Consider the following 22,664-nt stretch of genomic DNA (forward strand, 5'->3'; position numbering starts at 1 on the left):
GACACCTCCATTTTCCAGTTCAAAAACCCATCAATTATCTGTTTATTCCTCATTGTTTAGTAAAAGAAATTAGCAAATTAATGACAATGATGGCGGTGGGAGATTAGAGAATGCTAGAGAGGCTGATTTACATCCAACAAAAGAAAAATATGTCGAAAAAAATAAGAAGTTGCCGATGTGTTCCACAAACATCAACTATAAGCTGTAGAGAAGACTTGTTATGCTATTCATGGATGTTGCACTGTTGGAAGTAGGGATTACCGTAGTCGAGGAACTTGGTCCAATATCTTCTGTATTTTGGAATTGCGATGTCCAACCACGGCTTCCTGCTCCCGTCGTAGTGGATAACTGCTGCCCTCTCAATCTCTGCTCTTCCCATGCCTGACTCACGACCAAGCCCGAGAACATGCCACCGTCGGTCCAAGACCACAGTGTGGTTATAGAAGAGTAACTGACCCAGTGGAAGACTTCCTGCTTTCCATAGCTGCCTGCTTTGGCCCTGCAGAGTGGTATCGCCATTAGAAACCGACAAGAACAATTCTAGACACAGATGCCGCCTCACATCAATAGCCTACATTTACAAAAAAAGGCTCACAGATCAACATTGTTAACCTACTGTAACATATATAAAACCCAATGAGATTTCAGGTGGAGTCATCATTAAGAAAGATCACTATACCAATTTCCTGAGATGACTATGTGCTAATACCTCCACCTCAACCATGAGCAACTAGAACGACCACTATAATTAACTAATGGAAGAACAATGCCAAAGTTACTAACCCAAGAACCTTTTTAAGTAGCAAAATAACACAATCATTAACCAGGTCTGCAGAAATCGAAATTAGGCACCTTCGGACTTCTAGTAGCTGACAAATACCGTTCATGCTGATGGCGATATAATTATAATAAACAAAGAAGATCAATGAAACAAGAACCTGATGCGTTGTGTTACTTACAAGTTGTGTCAAGTTGTGGTGAACTCCTTTTAAACCTTGTTTTCTCCACTCCTGCAGGTCAAACATATTCATGCCGAATGCCCATACACATGCCTCGGCATCGAAAGTACTAGCTATGATTGGATCTGAAAAGTTGATGAGCATTTCCAATTTAAGTGACGACTTGTTATTCTTGCAAATCTCCACTGCTCCATTTACCTTTCCTTTCATATCTACACTCCATAACTGTCCGAGGTCCCTTTGCACAACCACATCATGATCCAAAAGCAAAATCTTGTTCAGGGAAGGGAAAATCTCTGGCAAGTAAAAACGAAGGTGGTTGAGTGGTGAGGTGTATCTTGGATCAGCTTTAGCTGGATGCATAAACATTGTACTGAAGTCAGCAGGAAAGAATCCAAAATCATCCAAGCTCTGTATCTGAATGGTGACGTTCCCAGGAGGATTCGACAAAAACCACATCACCATTGCTGGAAAATTAAAGGAATCGGTTACCACATGAAAGACAATTTTCTCTGGTTCCTGCAAAAAAGAGCTAACAGTAAAAATTTCAAGCAAATGCATTGAGGTTATTTAACAGAAACTTTGTCTACCTGATATACAGTCAACTTATTGACGTATGAGAAAGTCAGAAAATGATTAAGTATCACCACTACCAAAGGTGTATGCTAGAAACTTCCTACCAGGCAATAGTGTCACAAGCAAGCTGAAAAATGGGCTGCATACAGCATTTGCATTTAATGTGGGCACCGGCTATTATGTAGCTCAATGCATGATAAATCCATGTAAGAAAATGGGTAACCTTTTAAAAATGTTCTAGAAGACTAAGGGATTAATTGAGCTAGGCATGCAGTGATATGTCTATACAACGGTTAGATACTAAAGCTGAGGCATCTATCCACATGGAATTCCAGAGCTAAAGGATTTTGAAACCAGAAGATGTAAATATTAGGAGGAATTAAAAGCAATAGTATCAAATTGGATGATAGAATATTGTTTAAGTACAACAAATCGCACAAGTCAATGCCATGTCAGAATAAATAGCATCTGCCATGGTAAAACTAAGGTGGTCATCTTACTCATCTCTTAAAAACAGAGATGGATGTGGAGAGTTATTAGGAAAGAGAGAAAAAATATGTTCTCATTCGTGAACAACTAGGTGACGCCTAATAGAAGATAAAACGATAGAAAATTATCTAAGATGATATGAGCATATTCAAATGAAGACCTAAAAACATTGTGATTAGACGAGACGAGACAATTAAAATTGATGACACAAACAGAGGTAAGGGAAGATCTAAGAATATTTTCTCATAACCACCCTAGGAATCTTTCCACATGCATCAATCAGTTACAATATGTACTTCTACAGTTCTACTTAAGCAGTATTGAAATACACAAGCTAAATAGGGGAATGAATAAAGGTAGTTGATACTTGATACCAGTTCAATTCAGCATATGGATCACATAAACAGTTTCATTGTCAATGGTCTAGTACTTCACAAAAATGAAGGCACTTCACAGTGGCACATTGAATGCCATTTCTAGTTTACGCATCCAGGTGATCTAAATCTAAGTACAACTCTCAGTACACATTCATATGCATATAGATGATTGGAAGATATGCAAGCACAGAGCAGAAGAAATTCTTACCATGGATGTGGTTACAGTTGAGTTCACAGCCACTGCACAAGCCAGCACATTGTCAGAGAAAATAGCAAAATGATAGAGATCTGGTTTATACACATTCTGTCTGTTAGGCAACTGTTGGTCTTCAGGCCTCAATGTGAAGAACTCAGTAGTAAGCTTCATTGATAGGCAGTGAAGACCCTTGGGGAAGGTCCTGGCAGTAAGATGAACAAGATATGAAGCTTGGTTCTGGTGTGCCCTTACCTGTTCTTCAGCATTGTATAACTGGGCACGTAATTTTGATGCCAGTGCAGAGCAATCTGGATAAGCCTTGTGGGCCTTGGACAAAGTAACATCCATGGCTTTCATTTTCTGCAAATGACTGAACAGAGTTCTGTTCTCAGTAAAAAGATAAAGAAAAAATTCTGTGAATCAAAACAACCATTTGTCATAGAGAAAACATTTGGACACAATATATATTTATATGAATAAGCTGCTTCATCAGTCGACTTTCTTTACTTTAAGATGAATAGTGTACCTCCTGGACAAGTCTGAATCTTTGTTTGCTCGACCAAGCACTCTTTCTATCTCTTTTATCCTAAGCTTTAGCTCTCGTACCAACTGAGAGTTACTATTTGGTAAAGAAAATTGCAAGTATGCCTTTGCCATAATTATCTGATCCTCCATCTCCCTTATCTTCTCAGTTGTTGATGATCGAGAGCGGGAACTAGTACTTTCACCACTAGTTGGTCTGTTAAAGGATTTAAGATCCTTATCCTATTTAAATAATGAAATAATCAGCAAATTTACAAGTCTACGAAAGCACTTCAGCATTTAAGCAGCAAACATCACAGATTAGCATCAATATAGCTCACTGGTTAACTATTTGGAGGTTTGGTTCATTTAATTTTAGTAAAACTTAGTGAGCAGAGATGGGCACAATTTAATATTTTGCTTACTTCTAATTCAAGATATCTCCATAGTCTAAATATGCACAAATATAATTAGGAAGCATTCGTTGCACTGCTTTTTTATATATTGCATTTCCTGCTACCTGAAAAAATTTAGACTAAGGGCGCTGCTGGTGGTGGAAGAAAATGAAAACTAACCATACTTGCTTTCAAATATATCAACATTCACTGGAAGGAAGCTAGACATATCACTGACAAGTATCCTAGTTTCTACTAAAATTTTTGCTTTAGGCTATATTGGCTTGACTCACAGCATGCCCTAAAATTATACATAAAAAGATAACTGCCAGCATCATGTCAACTGATGCAGATGACTCCATATGAAAAAGAAAGCAAAAATTTCTGATAGAGCTTTTGGATATTACCTTTTCTATTCAAAGAACTTCAATAAGTAGGAGCCAGATGGTATTACACAAGAAGCCTAAATATATAAGTTTCCTCATAATCTAAAAGAAACCACCTGAAATCAATTCTCAAAGCCATGTAATTTTGACATTAATTAAATATAAAATTAAATGAAAGCTAAAGTCATAGACTATGGCAAAACTTGTGAGACACCCCAAGTTTAATCTCACATTAGATATGGGAGGAACTTGAAATGCTAGATGTATCTATTCAAGGAATGCAAATCAGAACCTTACCAGTCCATAGCTGGACCGACAGAGGTGCAGTTCATGCTGGTGTATCAACACACAATATACCATTTTACTAGTTAGAAGAGGGATAAGAGGAGGAAGGAAGAAGGAACAAGAAAGAAGAAAAAGAAGAAAGAAGAGAAATAGGAAGAGGAGGCTGAGGAGGAGAAGCAATGGTCCCACAGCAGCAAGCAAGGAGTGGACCTGTGGCACTGCAGGCAGCAACCGAGTTAAAACATTAAGAGCGTAGTTTTTTCTGAAAAATATAAATAAACAAAATTGGATCACTCAAGAGCGGATGGTCCGCATCCGAATTCATACCCAAACCATTATATACCAACCAGGATGAATCAGTCTGAATGATTATGCATTCTTTGGTTGTTCTATCATTAAGGTTTAAGCATATAAGTATTACATAGTTATAGGTTCATTAAGTTAAAAGGGCCACTTCTCTCATTGAGCCAGTTCTAATGCGAACTTAGTATTAGGTATGAAGGATCCAAGCAAGAAAGAACTACTCATGAAAGCGGTTGGAGACTCATTACATCATGTAGCCACTACTAGGATGGACCTCACATGTCCTGTACGTTGTATGATGCAAGATCCAAGGAAGAAAGATCAACTTGTGAGTATGGCTAGAGGCACATTAAAATGTGTACCACCACTGGAGTAGACCTCAAACATCCTACTAAGATAATTTTAGGCCATATATTGGTTCAACCTTAACAATCTTAAGTGTGAGAGATTGACACTTGATGTTTGATCTAAAATTGGATATGGGACAAGAATTGACTTAATTTATAGAGCTAAATAAGCCTATTACCATTAAATTAGTCTTAAGGATTTTAAATCATGTGATTCTAAGCTCATCAAGTTAATGGGTCAGTTCTTTCATTAGACTGGGTAGTGACAACTTGTCTTTTGAGAACCTGAGTAACAAAGTGGAATGTTAAAAACATAACTTGTACATAGCCCTTGTCACTAGTTTCATATTTTGACATTCTTGTTGCAGAAGAACTACCAAGAAATTGTAGCTAAGGGCCTAATTGCCTCAAAGAAGTTTTATACTTATGTTTGTTGGTGTAGATAAACAAAACAAGAAGATTGTAGGTATTTATTTAAAGTCGTAGAGGAGCAAAGCCATAAAATGTGTCCTTAATTTTCAAACATTTTTCACTAATGGGTCTTACTACCACACACCTGAATCCACAATAGTTCCAAGTGGTACCTCATTTGATGTAGAACAAGAGCATGTGACGAGCATAGAATGACTATTTTTATGGTTTCGAGAATAGAGGAAGGGAGAAAGCGATGAAGAGTAAAATAATAATGATGAAACATAATGCTGAAAGATAAGTGAGATGGTAAAAGAGACTATCAAACTCCAACTCAACAATTGAGTTTAGTGCATGAAGGTCTCATACCTTTGCACATCTCACACGTGGAGTATAAAATCTTATGGAACAAAGAATTCAGATTCACACTACTCATACATAATGTAAGAAAAAGAACTAGTCATTCATTTATCAATTGATTTCTCAGCAGCAATCCCTTTCCCTCTTATTACAATGTCCTCTAGATGAAACAGGAAACTGCAAAAATGAGACAATTATAACTAAGAAAATTATGTCAAGTCAAATCATTATTTATTGTTTTCTTCTTTAGGAAGAAAAATTTTCAAACTTATTATAACAGATGTCTCTCTTTATTGATAAATATTGTATTCACAGTCTTCCATCTTTCTAGAATCTTCAATCAAGTAAACGTCTTTACATAGACAAAACCTTCAATTAAGACTTGTAAGGACCGGTCAAAATATTTTTTTGATTCTTTTCACTTTATTCTTCATCGACTTCCTTTTTTCTCCTTGGGCAATCTTACTAACTTAGTAACTAATAATACAAACAATATTGGTAACTAATATAATATTATGGAAAATAGTATCATTAGACAACTTATGACATTGGAAAAATACTCTATAAACTAATAAAATTTATTAAATAAGAAATGAAGTAAAATTATCCCATACTGGTCAGCAGTACCCTATCAAGACGATCTCTTCAAAAGAAACAAGCAAAAGTTGCTTAAAAAATGCATCTGTTTTTAGGTAATCAATTTTGTAATTTATATGAGGGGTGTTCCAGTAAACTATAGCTGCCAGAAATTTTCTTGAAGTTGCTCATTTTTGTATGTTTCAAGCCCTAATCCCAACTTGAGCTTTCCTATGAAAACTGGCACCCCTTAACTTGTGCACCATTCTGCAGCGAAATGAAGGCAAAGGTACTTAGTGACATCCTGATTGTCAAGTTAGTCTTCCAAAATTCATCAAAAGCTGGTTCAGGTAGCACAAAGTAGAGTTTGCACTCATTGGCAAAACAGTCAACACCAACTCTATGGCATCTGAAAGAATAGAGCCTCCAACATAATTTAATAAAGGGTTTGCAAATTTTGCAGCTAATAATAATGACATATAATTACTATGCTCTCTACTTTTAGATCATCTTGGGAGTTGGGACCAAAATAACTTTTGACGAAAGATAGTGATACCAATGTTTGTGATAGGTTCAACACTGGGCCTTTGAGTACCGTTTAACATGGCATCATAAGCAGAATGAACTGAGAAACCTAGTAACTGCATATTTGAAGATGCTGCATGAATTATGACTAATATATCAGGTTTACATCTATTTCACTTATCTAAACTTATGATTAGGAGAACCATGACTGCATATTTGAAGTTGTTGTATGAATTATGACTGATATAATCAGGTTTACATCTATTTCACTTATCTAAACTTCCGATTAGGAGACTCATCCATGAATCATAATGACTCCTTCACAGATCTCAAACAAAAAAGATACTGCAAAAAATCCATATACTAGAAAAGAAATACCTCTCTACCAGCAGATCCTGGTTCATGTTTATTCTGATGCCCTCCATCTCCAACATTTCCTGAACCAAAATCATTATCAAAAGAAAAAAACAGAAAAAGCACAGAATCAAACACTCCTCATGTGAATCGACCAAAATAAGCAGGCTACATAAAACAAGAAATTTTTAAAACATCAATTGTCGAGAAAATTCCATAGAACTTCCATCAGTTATACCAGAAACTGTGGCATTCTCACTGGAAGTACTCTGAACATTTGTCGATTCCTCATTCTGGTAAACAACACCTCTGGGCAGTCTCACTCTTTCATCAGCTTCCTAAAACCAAAGAAATGGTAAATACCCAACAGATAACACCTAAACAACTAGATTTAGGTAATCCACTTTATCACTCGACCTACACAAAGGAGTGATCACCTGCTCGATCGCATTCAGCCGCATACCATTAGAACTATGTCCCTGCATTCCCAGACCGTTAAAAGGGATCCTTCAAACAACAGAGTTCCCCAAAAAAAAGGAATGAGAAGAAATAAATTGAATCATACAGAGGAGAGATTCTTCACGAAACTGGTGCCCTCCCTGTAAAACTCCTTCCTAGCTGTATGGAAAAAGACTCATAAAAATCAATTAAAATCATTAAGAAAATGTCGAAATCGAGTCCATATGCTCGAGTCGACTAACAAAAGTAAATAGAAAAATGGGCACAGAGGGCGGTGGCGGAAGATGGGATCACCGAGAGCGAGGGAGATATCGGCGGCGGGGACGCGAAGGAAGAGGAGGAGAGGGGCGAGGAAGGAGGCGGCGAGGAGGGCGAGGGTGAGGACCGTGACACACGACCGACGGAGCGTTACCATCATCGACGGCAGCCACCACCACGGTCAAGGGCGACCATTGCGCGAGATCGGCATTAGAATTAGGATTTCGGGATCGCCTCGAGGTCGGAGATCGCCGAGAAGAAACAGGCGGCGTCGCCCTCCGCTCTTCTTTTATTTTATTTTCTTTCTTTTTTTATTTTGGTTAATTATTCTGTCCATATTAATTCGTTTTATATTCGAAAACACCACTCCACGAGTTCTATTTACGTATAAATCCTCCAAAGAATTTTGTAAATACAACCTTGCAAACAACGAATTTGCAGAAACTATATATGGTTGTCCCTAAACAAAGGTACATATGCAATACATGGATTTCGTTGGGGTAAATATGCATAATTGAAACCCGCTCGATGTATCCACCGATTAATCGCCATCACGAGGTCAGTTATGATTCTTTGTATCAGCAGCAAGGGAATGAGCCATTTTTCACTCTGATCAGCTGCTGCAACTTACAAAACACGAAACAGCTATTGGAGCGTATTAGCACGCCACAAATGTTAGGAGCATCCATCTCGGTCTGACGTGTTAAGACTCGTGTCGCCAGTCGTACAATTTCCTGTCTGAGTCTGCATTCCATCCGACCCGTCGTTCGGAAATGACGGTGACGGGGGAACGTCGCCCTTCGCTCGGCCTCTCCATCGTTCAATACCAAACAGCTGATTCCACGAATGAGATAGTGGCACGTATGATTTGAGCCCGCGTGTCATCCGACCCCGGCGTTCGGAAATCACGGTGATCGGGGAACGACGGCCCTTCGGTCAGCCTCTCCATCGCTAAATGCCAAACAGCTGATTCCACGAATGAGATAGTGGCACCCATGATTGCGAATGGCGACGCGCAATTTTCCTGTCCGAGCCCGCGTATCATCCGACCCCGGTACGACGCCCTTCGTTCGGCCTCTCCATCGCTCAATACCAAACAGCTGCTTTTACGAATAATATTTCGCCACGTATGAAAGGAACCGCCGACGTCCAATTTTCCTGTCCGGGCCCGCAGCATCCGATCCGGCATTAAGAAATGACGGTGACGGGTGACTGACTCATAGGTCCACCACTCTTGCGCTCTGCAAAGTGACGAACTCTGGTGGCTTCAGAGACGTCGTCTTCTCGCGGTGCGTTGGCTTGCAGGCGTTGGCTGCGCCGATGGCGGAGGAGGAAAGGACGCACGCGGCCACGCTGTGGTGTGGAATACGATGCTTTCTCGAGAGGCAAAGAGACTGTGTGTGTGTGTCAAACGATTGCTTGGAGGTCGAGAAAGGTGACGTGAGAATGAAGGAAGATGAGAGTGCGAGACAAGTGCATGGGAGTGAGGGTTGCTCCTCTTGGCTTAATTGACGCTGAAAACAACGGATATCCTCCTGAGATCGATGGAGTCAACGTTGCTTCGATCTGCGGTATGCATAATAAATTGTTGTTGACTTTTGTGGATCTTCCAGTGTAGGTTTTGGTCGTTCGATTGGATTTTTTGTACCCATATATGTGGCAGCACGTTTGACGTCGAATTGGTCAATCCTCGAAGTCAATGGGTTGATGGTTGAACAGATAAGTAATTTTCTCGGATCATAGTCTTAATAATTTTTTAAAAAATATAAAATATATTATCAATAAGGGAAATAAGATATTACATATCAAGAGAATGAGAGAAAAACAAATAAAATATAGTTATTTTCTCTTTCTTGTTGTAATAAAAAGGCTTAAATCTTTCAAAAAAAAAATAATATCATTGAGATGCAATGATATCTAAGCTTGACTTGTTGGCGATTTGATGATGAATATTTCTTGTAATCCTTTTTGATAATCTCGAAACAGATTGTCTAATGCGATGCTAATGAAATTGAGGTCAAAACAAATTGTTCTATCCTAGATATCGAGGAGTCATTAGAGATAATTTTATCGGTGGAGATTTAGGCAACAATGAAATGGATGTCACTCCTGATATATCGCTTGAGATTGGTATTAAAAATACACGACTTATTTCAGTCTATGAGATGTCTAAAGTATAGATGAATATGGTATGTGAATAAAAGAAGAAAATGAGGATAAAGAATAACAAAAAATTCTTAGATGAAGAATGACTTCAATGACAATCCTAGACTTCATCCCAAGAAGAGAAGGAAGCTAAAAATATGAGGAATGGTGTCATGAGTGGCCCTCGCTCAAGAGGATCATTCAGTCGACCACTAATGAAATATGCTCCAAATTGCTTTGTAAGTTCGCTAAACACTGATATAAAAGGTCGGTGATGAAATTATTATTGAGCTACTCCCCGAAGTATGATTAGAAATGATTGGCACGACAAAGAATCTAGCGTGGCATAGGGGGTCATTTGTCCCTGAAACGATACTATATGCTCCTTGGGATCGATATATGTTGTTGTTAAATATTTCCAATATAGGTAATTGGGATCCCTAATAGATTGACTCCTCCTCGTGAATCCTTGGATGAAGAGAGAGTGACCATATGAGTTTATTTCACCCTCTTCTCTAGTAAATTAGAATTCTCTTTCAATTGCTACTATAAAGTAGCGTTGGTGTCATTCATTGAAGCTTTATACTTGAGTATATTTGATCGATCGTTTTCCCCCATAGGGGATGGTGAGGTGACCATATTAGCATGATATAGCTATAATATAGAGTGTTCAATCACAATTAGATCTACATGTGACGGAACAGGTGAAGTGATTGATGACTATATCATTCATGAGAGAATATAGAGTTATTGGGATAGCCCAAGCAAGGCTTCTACCCATACCACAAGTGGTGGATCAATTGCATGTGGAGAGAAGCTTGAGTTATAATGATATGGATGACGATTTAATTATGTCTAAAAGTGATAATAGAAGAGAATGTCGGTTGGGTTGCTCCAACTCATGATGGTGAAAAAGATATAGATGCTAATGAACCTTCTTCCGAAGATTATTGTTCTACGTCATGTCAAACTCTCCTTCTAATACAATGTTGAGAGAATAACTCAGATCAAGTTTTAGCTCAAGATGAAAGTAGATCGATCTACCCCGAGACATCAAGGAGTCATCCGAACTAGTTGTTGATAAAGATCTCAGTATCGATGAAGGAAACTTCACTCCCAAGAAATCTTAATTATTACTTGACATAAGTTTTTTATGAAATATTTTTTTTTTAAATAAGTGTATAAAATATACATATAAACTAATTACATGGATAGTTCTCAAATTATTAGGGTTACTTTAAGTTAATCCTTTTATAAATTTTTGTGTCAAACTAATCGCGAAACCATATGTTCCATAACTTTAAATTATCCAACACCACAATCAACTCGGAACTTTACTTATAAACTCTTAATTATCCACGTAACATTCCCAATTATGGAAGAACAATAATACAAAAAACAATGTATTGCATTAATGTTCAATTTATGAATTAAACCCGCGTCTTATATTGTGAAAAATAATTTCTTATCGACACTCCTCTCTTTCCAAAACTTGAGAACATTTATGCTAAGAGATTAAAAATAAGTAAGCAGCGATTAGAAGAAAATTTAAGCTTTCCTCCGTCAAACTTTTAACATAAACTGACCCCTAAAAGAATATATTATTCTTTCTTCGGATCTTGCAAATGAGTTCTTATGAATGTGTTCCTTCTTTAGCCGATGGGATGTAGCAAGAAAACTTGTTTATTTCTGGTTGACATTTTCCTCTCTCTCTCTCTCTCTCTCTCTCTCTCTCTCTCTCTATAGAAGAAGAAGAAGGAGACGTCATTAAGGCACCCTATTTTCTTATCTCAACAAAGAAACATAATTTTTATGTGCTTAATGACCAATAATTTTTATGCATAGCAAAAAAAAAAAAACAAACAAGAAGAAAATCTAATACGCAAGTTTGAATTTGGGAGTGACGAGAAAAGAACGGATTGGATGTTTATGAATGACTTAAGCGTTGACTTACGCAGCCACACGTCTCTCCACAAACAAACAAATAGATCGTTGACCGATTCCACTACTTTCCACCTGCATCTCTTTCCCTGAAGGTTTCTAATGTTCTAACACCTGCCTCAATATACATATAATTATATTCTATCTCAATCACTCACTGCTATATAAAATAGATTTCTATGTACTGAATCAAGCCATTGCATACAGTGTTTGTTTTCAAGACTATTAGTCAAGAGGAGTAAGAGTTTATATGTATATATATAAAATCATAAATTATCAAGAATAGAAAGAATCGAATTATATATATTATATCAATCTAATTTTGATCAATTTGATTCAAAATCATCATTTTTTGAATTTTGATATGATATTAAACTAAAATGAATTTGGTAACCAAAGTCGTGTTGCGGTTTGAACTTAAAATATTTAGACCGTATCGATATCCATATGATATATATTAATATCGATCTCGGATTCATCGTTATTTGACTTTTAATAAATGAATCATATAATGCTCAGTTTAATCCTATATCAATCGATTGTTTAGATTAATAGTTTAGAATCAATGGATCAATTTAGGAAGAAAAAGAAAACACATCAACTATTGATAGGACAAAGGATCTAAGATTGTTAGAGGCACGCAATCTACTCTAATATCTTAGGTTATATCATGTATTTAATGATGGTGATCCATGATTTCATGTGACTCGGGGGAGTTGGAAAGGGAATGAGATGATGATGCCCCATCTGCACCCACCCTACCCTTGTCTTCTTCCCCAAGAGAAGGAAGGAAGGTTTCCTTGTCTATTTATTTGTTGTGGTGTCAGTGCGAGCTTCCTCTGATGCTGCTTCCTACGTCATTGCGCTGACGACCATATGAAGTCGAGCGCAGGATAGTTGACGCAGTCACCCGAATTGACGTTCGAGATTTGACCAAATCGCATCACTCCTCCGCTCTCCAGCGCTATAAAGACGACTCACACCCTCTCTCTTGGCGTCTCGACTTACGGACGGGGCTGACTGTTTCTACGTAGGAGGATGGAAGGAGGGAGGAGACGAGGAGAGAGATCAGCTCCGGCGGAGTCACCGGATGGGGGTCGGGAAGGAGATGACAACCGAGAGGAGGACGGGATGGAGAAGTTCTACGCTTTGATCGCGAACATCAGAGCGATCAGAGACTCCCTGAGGAGAAGCCAACGTAAGAGGCTGAGAAAGGAAGCGGCGAAGCCTGTTTGGAAGCCGAGGTTCGAGATGGAAGACTTCATGCATGAGGAGGAGGAGGAGGACGAAGAGGAAGGCAGTGGTGGCTCGGCGATCGACGCGTCGAGACCTCCGAAGCAAAGGAGAAAGAAGGAGGAGAGGGAGGAGGAGGGAGAAGAAGGGAAGAGTCGTGGCTTAGATCTGTGTCTTTCTCTCTGATACCGACAACTCAGCCTCCATTTCTCTTCAAGAGAATATAATTCTCAACCCCATTAACGTATGAGATATGCCTGTTTGATGTGTAGTTTTTGTTCTATGGTGTCTAATCTGTTGGCATACGACAGATCGCGTCGCTATTGTTAATGGATTCCCAATTGTAAGTTTTTGTTCTTTTGTTGCCAAAGATAAATATATAAATATATATATATATATATATATATATATATATATATATATATATATATATATATATATATATATATAAACTAAACACTAAAAGCAGAAAAAGAAGATTTAGAGCAGAACACAAAAATATCAACTGAGAAGGGCTAATCCCCTCTCGAATAATAATAATAATAATAATAATAATAATTGTGAACCAAGTTTCAGAATTTTAAAGGGATAAGAACGGATTTTGATAGAATTTGAACTAATATCTTCGATCGATTCCACATGAATAATCTTAAATTTATCCTATGCGATGATGAATCTAAAGACACTTGTTAAAAGAAATCCATACCACTAACATCATTTTTCCTTAATAGATTCATTATAAAAAAACTCGAATTTTAAGAAATTCTCGTGGAACATTTTTATTTTCAAAAATTAAAAGGGAATGCATGCCATGTCATTAAAAGGGAATATATGCCATGTCATTAAAAGGGAAGAATGCATGCGCTCGCGCTGCAGACCATGAAGCTAGTGAAGCCCCTATCAAGCCCTACATAATAAATACCACGTGTTAAATCTATAAAAATAAAAAATATTAAAATTATTTTTTATTTAAGATAAATGAGATTATCCATTTTATTTTTAAAATTATAATTTTTTTAATATAAATTTTTTAAATACAAAAATATAATAATGATCATAAGTAATTAGTTCGACTCCAAACAAAAAAATATATATATATATGGCTTTGGACTTAGTGCCAAAAAATAAAACTCCAAAGTTGGGGTTTCAACAAAAAATAATAGCACGGAGGCTAAATTTCTCATAAGGCACATTACCTAATACACACGTTGTTGATTGCAGAAAACTTGCAGTATTTGAAGCGGTGTGGAAAGTAAACCATCGCTGTGGAGTTTCCTTCCCTAACATGGCCCAATCTTCCAGAAGCTATTTCTTCTGCCAACCAAGCTATCACGACACCAACCTACCAGTCTCATCGCTAGCATAAAGACTAATTATGCTTAACATTTATGTAGAAAACCAATTGCTGCACTCAAGGATGTATCACAAAAATGTATGTGGACGAGATAATTTAATGATAGCAATTACTATGAAATCAAAGGAACTGTATCACAGCTTTCAAATGAGAATAGCTTCGAAGAGCTACTTAAAATTCCAAAGAACAACAAACTAAATTGCCAGAAATATCAATCAGAATAACGAAAACTAACAAGCATTATGTCTGTCTCCAAGCAAAAATAAGCATAGTGCAAGTTTCGGATTAGCTCCTCCATGTCTAGTATCGTATCTCCCAGACTCTGATGGTTCCGTCGGTGTAACCAGTGAAAAGCGTGCTACCATCAGCACTCCATGTTAAGCTTGTGCAGTACAGCATCTGCAGCAACAGTAAAGGATGACATATCAAATTGGACAATAATTTAAAGCAATAATATGAAGCCTCTTGGTGATAGTAGACAGAAGAAAACCATTTCTAATCGAAAAGCTTAATCTAACCGCATGACTTGTAGGAACAAAGGTAATTGATAACATCTAATTTGACTTACCAAATTAAACTCTGAACACAAAAAAATACATGCAAGATAGTAAGCATATAATTAAAAGCTAAAAAGGGAAATTACCAGACAAGACCTGAAAACAGCAATTGCAAGTCAAACATAACCAAATAGACATTTCTTAATCAAATTTAGTGTGTACTATACTGTAAGATTACAAACAACATTACAGGCATTAAAGGAAATGACTTCAGTGCACAATTGAAAACAAGTTCAGCTAACATATAGCACAAAATGACTATGGTTAACTTGAACTCAATTAATCCACTTGGAAAGTTTGTATCAGCATCCACTAAAAAATTGTATGAAGCCTAACTATTGCAAAACCCACAGTGCCTGTTCAGTCGTTCCAGCTTTCGACACTAAGAATACTGTGTTAAAGTGGTTCTCAGTGTAAACAAAAACCAAACAAGTTACAAAGTGCTGAGGGATGGCTATCACTCCACTGCGACTTTTCAAGATTGAAGATTCAACTATGTTACTCCATGGCAAATGTCAAGATTTCATGTTATTATTAGCATCTTCACTTTCCCTAACAAGCTAATTTTATGAGACCTGACATGGTGGCAGATTGCACCTTATCATCGTAAAAAATCAGCAGATATGTAGTTATAGCACAAACTTTTCAGGAAAATATTAATGATATTGTGTTGTGGCCATGCATCCATGTCTAAGGTTTAGCACAAAAAACTCAAAGTCTACATACCGTACACCATTGAGATACCATCTAAAGTAGTTATCGTGGTGGTTTAATACATGATTGGATGCCATAATTTACACAATAAGTGCAAGCAAAAGTTGCTTCTTTCTCTAGAAGACCCTGTTGACACCATTCATAAAAAAATTATACCCATATGTCAACTATCAAAACCTGCTGATATTGATTAGTTATCGTGGTGGTTTAATACATGATTGTATGCCATAATTTACACAATAAGTGCAAGCAATAGTTGCTTCTTTCTCTAGAAGACCCTGTTGACACCATTCATAAAAAAATTATACCCATATGTCAACTATCAAAACCTGCTGATATTGATCAAGACAAAAACTGTCAGTTGAACGAACCTGACAAAACCAAATCAAGTCAAACAAAACACCCTAAAATAGAGACAACTAGCATTAAAAAACTCAACATTACTTATTTCATTTGTAAAACAACTAGCAGATTATGGGAAACCTTATTGCAATATGGCAAAAGCCATTGGTTTGAAGCTAGAAGCTGGTTGATTATTGACTCACTGTAAAGAAAAGACAAGGATATCAGATACAACAAAGTGTATGTCACCAGCAGCAATTTCAGCACGTATAGATTGAGAAGGACACAAGAACTTTCAAGCAACAGTCCAGAACTGTGGCTGATTTACTCTGGTAGATTACTGAAGCAATTTGTGCTGACATCTCTCTGGATTGATTTATAGAGAATATTCTTCATGACAGCTAATACCTTTCATTTGAGGTTGCTTTTAATAGAATCCTACTTAATCTTGATCTGGGATAAAAGTTTCACTTAAAAACCCCAAATATATGCCCTGAAGAAGACGAATCTACAGTTCATCTCCACAATCAAGCACATCATCCATACTTTGTGAATGACTTCAAGAATGATAACAAAAAACTGAGTTATGGTACTCCACCTGACTATTTAGCTTATGTTTTGCCAGAGAAAATGTCTAAGACAGGGAAAAAAGGAAGCTATGCTGATATACCTTACACCAAGTTTGACTAATTAAGATATGTTTTACCAGCTAGTGAATAGAAAAGAAAAAACATTTGAGAGTAAAGCAGATCATTTTTTCCGGCAAATAAGAAATGATTTTCTGTGATTCAACATGACAATATCAACTCAATCATAAATTAGCACATCATAGGCGCAAGTGACCACAAAGTAAACTTAAAACTGAAATTTTTATCATGAAGAAGCTTCAGAAACACTAGCAGTGAAAAATATCAACCTATGCAACAAAAAGAACTAGAAGTGACTTAGTTTCCAGTTCACTGTAGGCAATAGCAGCAAAAGGAATCTTGAATGTTCCTAAAAATTGAAAATCTCATAGTATGCTCAAGAATGCCACAGTCTCATCTAACCTAAAAGCAATACAAAAATAAGCATTAAATAAATAGCATATCATAATGAGCATTTCGGGTTTGCTACAAACTAAACAGATATCCGGTCACTATATGAAGATAAAAAACGCCAAACAACAGGAAATTCAGAGAATCCCATGCTACCTGATTCTTGGTGGTGGTGGTCTCAGGTTTGAGATCCTGCACAATGGTCTTGCTCTCAAGGTCCCAGATCTTGACGCTCTCCTGGGTGGCAGCGCACAGCCAATACCGGTTGGGGCTGAAGCAAAGAGAGTGGATGATGGCACCAGCATCAAGCGAGTAGAGGCGCTTGCCCTCTGCGAGGTCCCACAGCAGCGTGACCCCATCCTTGCCGCCACTGGCACAGAGGGAACCGTCGGGGCTGACAGCAACAGTGTTGACGTATCCGGAGTGACCGGCGAGGGTGCTCCGGAGCTTGCAGTTGGTCAGATTCCACACCTTGATAGTGCGGTCCCAGGAGCCGGAGACGATGGTGGGCTGGTAAGCGTTGGGGCTAAAGCGGACGCAGCTGACCCAGTTGGTGTGGGCGTCGGCGTCCTGGATGGTGTACTTGCACTCGCCGAGTGTGTTCCAGAGCTTGATGGTACGGTCACGGGAGGCAGAGACGATCTGGCGGTTGTCGACGGAGAAGGAAACAGAGAGGACGTCCTTGGTGTGGCCAGAGAAGCGGCGTGTGGTGGCGCCTGTGGAGAGGTCCCAGAGGCGGAGATCGCCATCCCAGGAGCCGGACAGGGCGAACTGGCCATCCGAGGAGAGGACCACGTCCTCGACGAAGTGAGAGTGACCGGTAAGACGGCGGCGGGGGACACCGTAGGCAGAGCCGGCGCCAGAACCGTCGGCTAAAGCGGCGGGGGCATCCTTGGTGAGGTGCCAGACGAGGACGGACTTGTCCCGGGAGGAGGAGACGATCATGTCGGAGTTGTCGACGGGGGCGGCGATGGCCGTTACCATATCGCTGTGGCCTCGCATCGTACCGCGGAGGACCAGGGTGTCGGCCATCTCAGCAACGGTGAGTCTCGCCGGAGAGTACGATGAGGAGGAGGAGGAGGAGGATGGCGGCTAGGGTTCGAAGGGAATGACTGAGGCGAGACGCGATGGCTTTTATATATGATGGGAATTGGGCTTGTTTGGTTCGAGACGAGCCTTCAGCGGAGTTTGTAGGCCGATAATGGACGCTTTGGTTCAGCCCATCAGTATTTAAGAATATGGAGTTAACTGAACCGGGCGCATTGGTGAACCGGTAAATTAAATGGAGTTAACCTACCGGACCAAATAATGCGAACCCGGTTATTCCCGGTTCGGTCCGATCATTCAAGAAATAATTGCCACTCTTCTAAGCCGGAACTAACAACAATTAGAAATTAGCAAAAATAGTTTTGTAACTATATATATATAAATATATATATATATATATATATATCTATATCTATATATATACTATATGCATTATTTCCGCCTCTGGGCTGGCGTAGAACCCTGAATCCATTTTGGTCCCACGGGCGAAGAAACAATAGCCTGCTCGATTTCTTTCCTTCAAATCTTTCCTGCGAGCTTGCAATCCCTCTTCTTGTATTCAGCGGGTTTGAGGAAGTTCTTTTATTTCTAGGGTTTTGGTCCGATCAGTCGGTGGTGACCGCGGTGGCGGCTGTGGCGAGATCCTCTGGATTTTTGTGATCATGAGTGCGGTAAATATAACGAACGTCACCGTCCTGGATAATCCGACGGCGTTCCTTAGCCCGTTCCAGTTCGAGATATCTTACGAGTGCTTGGTTCCTCTGGAAGATGGTATGGTTCTCGACCGAAAAAAGAAAAACCTTAGACTTGAACAGGGGAATGAAAGATCCTACCTTGACTGTGACTTCATTACAAGTTTTGGCTTCGATGCTTCTTTTGGTATCATACTGTTGTTTGTCATGGATTGACGAATGAACTCTTTGATGTCCTTTGGTTTTTCATGTTTCTTTTTTGTTTTCTCTGGGCTCAAAGTGAAGGATGATTAGGGTTTATAGAAAGAGCTTCACTTGAAACCGTATAATGGGTGTTGTAGTTGAACTTTGAGCTTTAGCTGATGCTGAATGTGGAAATGGAGTGAGAAGAAAGAGGGAGGAGAATCTAGGTATTTTATTTCGCTGTATGTATTTTGCAGAGTTCCCAACTTTGTTGTTTTTCTTAGATTTACATTGATTTCGGGATGTGACACAAGAGGGCAAGGTAGGAAGGAGGTGTTGGTATATCAATGATAAAGGAACGTGTAAATTATTTTCTTGTTAATGCAATTAAGGAATCATGAAGATATTATGCTTCACAGAGGTCAATTGTTATCATGCATTCCAAGCATGATTTTGACATATTACGTAACTATTCCTATCGCCAAGCAGTCATTTCCTTATTTTACATTTTTCTTTAAAAAAATCCTCCTAATGTATGGAGCCATGAGATGTTTTTCTCAGATTATTGTATTGGTTTAAAAATATCTTTTAGTGCATGGTTATGTGGTGGCTCTTATAGGTTAGAGCAAAATACCTACTCTGGATACTAGTAGGTTTTATACGCATGGTAAAATTTCATCTTCATTATGGTGGTGTTCAGATTTCCCCCTATTCCTAAATTAATCTTGTAAGATAGAATTGATAGGTACTTTGTACAAAACTTACAGGAAACTGAAAAACACACCTAAGAAGGCTCCTGCTGTTTGATGTGTGTGATTAGATGTTGTGAATAAGTTTAAGCTATAACCAACAAACCAACATAGGCTATGATAAGAAACTTTATCCCATCTTTGTGTGCCATTAATGCATCCTACTAGAGTTCCTTTTTTATGTCTGAATCAGTGGACTTCAAGCTTTCAAAACAAAAGAATGATGGTTTGATGCATCAAACTCTGCCAATGCATCATTTAGCAGGGAGGGTCAATATGCAACGTCATTAATGCAATTATGCAAGTAGGGATGTTATTTTCATGACTTAAGCTCTGGTCACTTAAGTCGTAAATGAGTAACATCACCATAATGCCAAAGCTTGCCCTCTCAAATACATTTGAAGCTTTTGACATAATGCAATCAACAAAACCATTGTTTTAATATATATCACCGGGAGTTGAAAGAGTGAAGGTTTGTTAGTCTCATTATGCTTTTCTAACAGTTTGCACTTTGTCTACCGTGATTATAAGGTCCTGTTGTACTTTCTGTACCACATGAACCCTTTGCATATTCATACTAACAAACGAGCTTATTGAACATAAGATTGAAGCAGAACACATGACATTAGAGAAAGATTTTGGTGAGATCATGTTGTCGTTGAATGGTAAATAAGAAACTCAACAATAATTATATTTTACACATTAAAATATCAAATTGATTCAGTTTGACTTTTGTTATACAGTTTAAAGTACATTAGTCATATGGTTCAATCGTTCTGATACTATATTGATAGTTTATAATTAACATCAATAGTTATGAGTAAGAGTAACCATCTAGTTGTTATCAATTTCTATAGCTTGCAAGGTGCTAGATAAAAGTTTCTTACTATTTTGGAGTTCAAAATTATTGTAGGTCAGAAAATTGCCTTCTGGTGGTGGTTGTGGACAATCTGACATATATTATCTGAATTAAACACTGCTAATTATTGTTATTTTTCTCACTATTCGGTGATGGAATTCAGATTAGTTTCTTATTTTTCTCACATGTTGTCAATGACTAGTTATTTACTTGTCTATCATGTTCAGAATCAATAGTTTTGTCAATCTCTGCCTCGATTACCTGATTATATCAATTGTGCCATGTTCTACACCTAGTTGCTCAAGTAGTCTGAGTGGTATTTATCCATTGATCCCAAGATTCTGAGTGACTTTTGTTTCACAACTAATAGTGACTGACAGAATTGGCTTGGCTCCCCTTCTAAGAAAAGTTGAATGTGGCATTGATCATGGTCATTAACGCCTTGGTGACTATTGCAATAAAAAAAATGGCCATGGTGACCTTTTCAATAGGAAATTGGTGCCACATGGATACAGGCACAAGCCCCAGCTAGTGGAAAGTCTGTGATCAATTCAGTTTTGATGGTCAGTGCAGCAGTTCAGGTTGCATAACATAGAATGAAAGCGGTCTTGGGAACCCTTCAATGTGGTGATTCTTAATAAAATGGGTAGCTAAGATGTGAACATTTGTGTTAGTGACTTTTCCAAAAGCTAAAGTTTTGGTAATTTCTAGCATTCTTGATCAAGCATGTCGTTATTTTAATATCAATCTTCGTATCTTGAGTGGGTGTTGTATACGCACTTTACTTCTGATATCCTGATTTTTTTTTTCCTTAGCATCAGCATTAATAATTAGTTTCTTGCTCAACTCTTCAGATTTGGAGTGGAAACTCATATACGTTGGATCAGCAGAAGATGAAACTTATGACCAGCTGCTTGAGAGTGTGCTTGTTGGTCCTGTCAATGTTGGCAATTATCGCTTTGTTTTCCAGGCAATTTCTGAGACTGAACTAAAAGTAGAGTGGTTCATGCACATGATTTAAGAAAGTGACTTACTCCTTGTATTCCAACTTTCAGGCAGATCCACCAGATCCAACCAAGATTCGTGAAGAAGACATCATAGGCGTCACCGTGCTACTGTTGACATGCTCCTACATGGGGCAGGAGTTCATCAGAGTGGGCTACTACGTGAACAACGACTACGATGATGAGCAGCTCAGAGAAGAACCTCCTCCGACAGTTTTGATCGACAGAGTTCAGCGGAATATCTTGGCCGACAAGCCTCGTGTGACAAAATTTCCCATCAACTTCCATCCTGACCCTAGCGAAAACGGAGGGCAGCAACAGCAGCCGCCTGTGTCGCCCGAAAACCGTACCAGCGAGGAACCACAGTCTGTCCAGCAACCCAAGTGTTAGTTTCATGTGTGTAGATTGTCAACAGCTTCAAGGTGTAGTCATCTGGCCGATGTAATTGGCTCACCTGAGAGTGTCTGTGTACCATCAAATGGTTTTTGTGGATGGCTATGGTTCTTGTGGCTGATGGAACTCGGATTAAGCTCTTGACTCGAGCCACGTTTCTAATGTGATTTGAGGTGATGCCTGCAGCCGTGGAAGAAGCTGCTCATTTTGTATCCTGATCTGTACTGTATGTATTATGCAAATTATGGTCTTCTCTGTTTTTTATCAGATCCCAGTTCGTATTGACAGATTCATCCGACCACTTTGACTTGTGTGGCAGTGAATTGTATACGATCAGCTTACTCTCACGCAACCATGTTTTGTCTTGGAAAACTTGGAAGTCAATGAAATCTTATCTTCATATATATATATATATATATATATATATATATATATATATATATATATATATATATATATATATATATATGATTTATTGATAAATGATTTTGTTCATGACTATATTCATATCATGCGTTTATTAGCAATGAAATTGAATATTTTAGAAAGTTTGATCTGTTTAAATTTGATCAGACTAATTATATATTATTTTCTATAATTAGTTATCTTTAGTATCTCGATTTATTTTTAAAATAA

At 38.2% G+C, this 22,664-nt stretch overlaps 4 protein-coding genes across 6 annotated transcripts; 2 read left to right on the forward strand and 2 right to left on the reverse strand.

Moving 5' to 3' along the window:
• Positions 1-10: 10 nt before the first annotated feature.
• On the reverse strand, positions 11-8,081 carry LOC135598355 (probable galacturonosyltransferase 6). 3 transcript variants are annotated; one of them, XM_065092007.1, is made up of 9 exons: positions 7,815-8,081; positions 7,627-7,679; positions 7,499-7,540; positions 7,300-7,399; positions 7,086-7,144; positions 3,124-3,362; positions 2,610-2,967; positions 960-1,478; positions 11-499 (listed from the first exon to the last, which is right to left on the reverse strand). In XM_065092007.1, the coding sequence occupies exons 1-9, from the start codon at positions 7,936-7,938 to the stop codon at positions 224-226; spliced, it is 1,770 nt and encodes a 589-aa protein (XP_064948079.1). In that variant the 5' UTR covers positions 7,939-8,081; the 3' UTR covers positions 11-223. The 3 variants fall into 3 exon arrangements, with proteins under 3 accessions (XP_064948079.1, XP_064948080.1, XP_064948081.1); XM_065092008.1 differs by lacking the exon at positions 7,815-8,081 and having other exon boundaries at positions 3,124-3,336; XM_065092009.1 differs by lacking the exon at positions 7,815-8,081 and having other exon boundaries at positions 3,124-3,336; positions 7,483-7,540; positions 7,627-7,663.
• Positions 8,082-12,902: 4,821 nt separating this feature from the next.
• LOC103988183 (NRR repressor homolog 1-like) lies at positions 12,903-13,283 on the forward strand. The gene has a single exon (XM_009406738.3). It carries the CDS (start codon positions 12,903-12,905, stop codon positions 13,281-13,283), a length of 381 nt encoding a protein of 126 aa, XP_009405013.2.
• A 1,251-nt stretch (positions 13,284-14,534) lies between these two features.
• On the reverse strand, positions 14,535-18,223 carry LOC103988175 (small ribosomal subunit protein RACK1). Its single transcript, XM_009406728.3, has 2 exons — positions 17,258-18,223; positions 14,535-14,850 (listed from the first exon to the last, which is right to left on the reverse strand). The coding sequence occupies exons 1-2, from the start codon at positions 18,131-18,133 to the stop codon at positions 14,752-14,754; spliced, it is 975 nt and encodes a 324-aa protein (XP_009405003.1). The 5' UTR covers positions 18,134-18,223; the 3' UTR covers positions 14,535-14,751.
• Positions 18,224-18,608: 385 nt separating this feature from the next.
• On the forward strand, positions 18,609-22,240 carry LOC135598356 (histone chaperone ASF1B-like). The gene is made up of 3 exons (XM_065092012.1): positions 18,609-18,919; positions 21,486-21,601; positions 21,687-22,240. The coding sequence occupies exons 1-3, from the start codon at positions 18,811-18,813 to the stop codon at positions 22,023-22,025; spliced, it is 564 nt and encodes a 187-aa protein (XP_064948084.1). The 5' UTR covers positions 18,609-18,810; the 3' UTR covers positions 22,026-22,240.
• Positions 22,241-22,664: the final 424 nt, after the last annotated feature.

This window comes from Musa acuminata, chromosome BXJ2-1 (genome assembly GCF_036884655.1).
Source record: "Musa acuminata AAA Group cultivar baxijiao chromosome BXJ2-1, Cavendish_Baxijiao_AAA, whole genome shotgun sequence".
Taxonomy (NCBI): Eukaryota; Viridiplantae; Streptophyta; class Magnoliopsida; order Zingiberales; family Musaceae; genus Musa; species Musa acuminata.

What these genes read in the sequence shown, in the direction of transcription:
- LOC135598355 (XM_065092007.1), bottom strand. Translation starts at nt 7,938, where the DNA reads ATGATGGTAACGCTCCGTCGGTCGTGTGTCACGGTCCTCACCCTCGCC. An exon ending in GATTCAGACTTGTCCAGGAG is followed by an intron (nt 2,968 to 3,123) that starts GTACACTATTCA and finishes AACTCTGTTCAG; the next exon opens with TCATTTGCAGAAAATGAAAG. An exon ending in CAACTGTAACCACATCCATG is followed by an intron (nt 1,479 to 2,609) that starts GTAAGAATTTCT and finishes TCTTTTTTGCAG; the next exon opens with GAACCAGAGAAAATTGTCTT.
- LOC135598356 (XM_065092012.1), top strand. Translation starts at nt 18,811, where the DNA reads ATGAGTGCGGTAAATATAACGAACGTCACCGTCCTGGATAATCCGACG. An exon ending in CTTGGTTCCTCTGGAAGATG is followed by an intron (nt 18,920 to 21,485) that starts GTATGGTTCTCG and finishes TCAACTCTTCAG; the next exon opens with ATTTGGAGTGGAAACTCATA. An exon ending in ATTATCGCTTTGTTTTCCAG is followed by an intron (nt 21,602 to 21,686) that starts GCAATTTCTGAG and finishes TCCAACTTTCAG; the next exon opens with GCAGATCCACCAGATCCAAC.
- LOC103988183 (XM_009406738.3), top strand. Translation starts at nt 12,903, where the DNA reads ATGGAAGGAGGGAGGAGACGAGGAGAGAGATCAGCTCCGGCGGAGTCA.
- LOC103988175 (XM_009406728.3), bottom strand. Translation starts at nt 18,133, where the DNA reads ATGGCCGACACCCTGGTCCTCCGCGGTACGATGCGAGGCCACAGCGAT. An exon ending in CCACCACCACCAAGAATCAG is followed by an intron (nt 14,851 to 17,257) that starts GTAGCATGGGAT and finishes CTGTTGCTGCAG; the next exon opens with ATGCTGTACTGCACAAGCTT.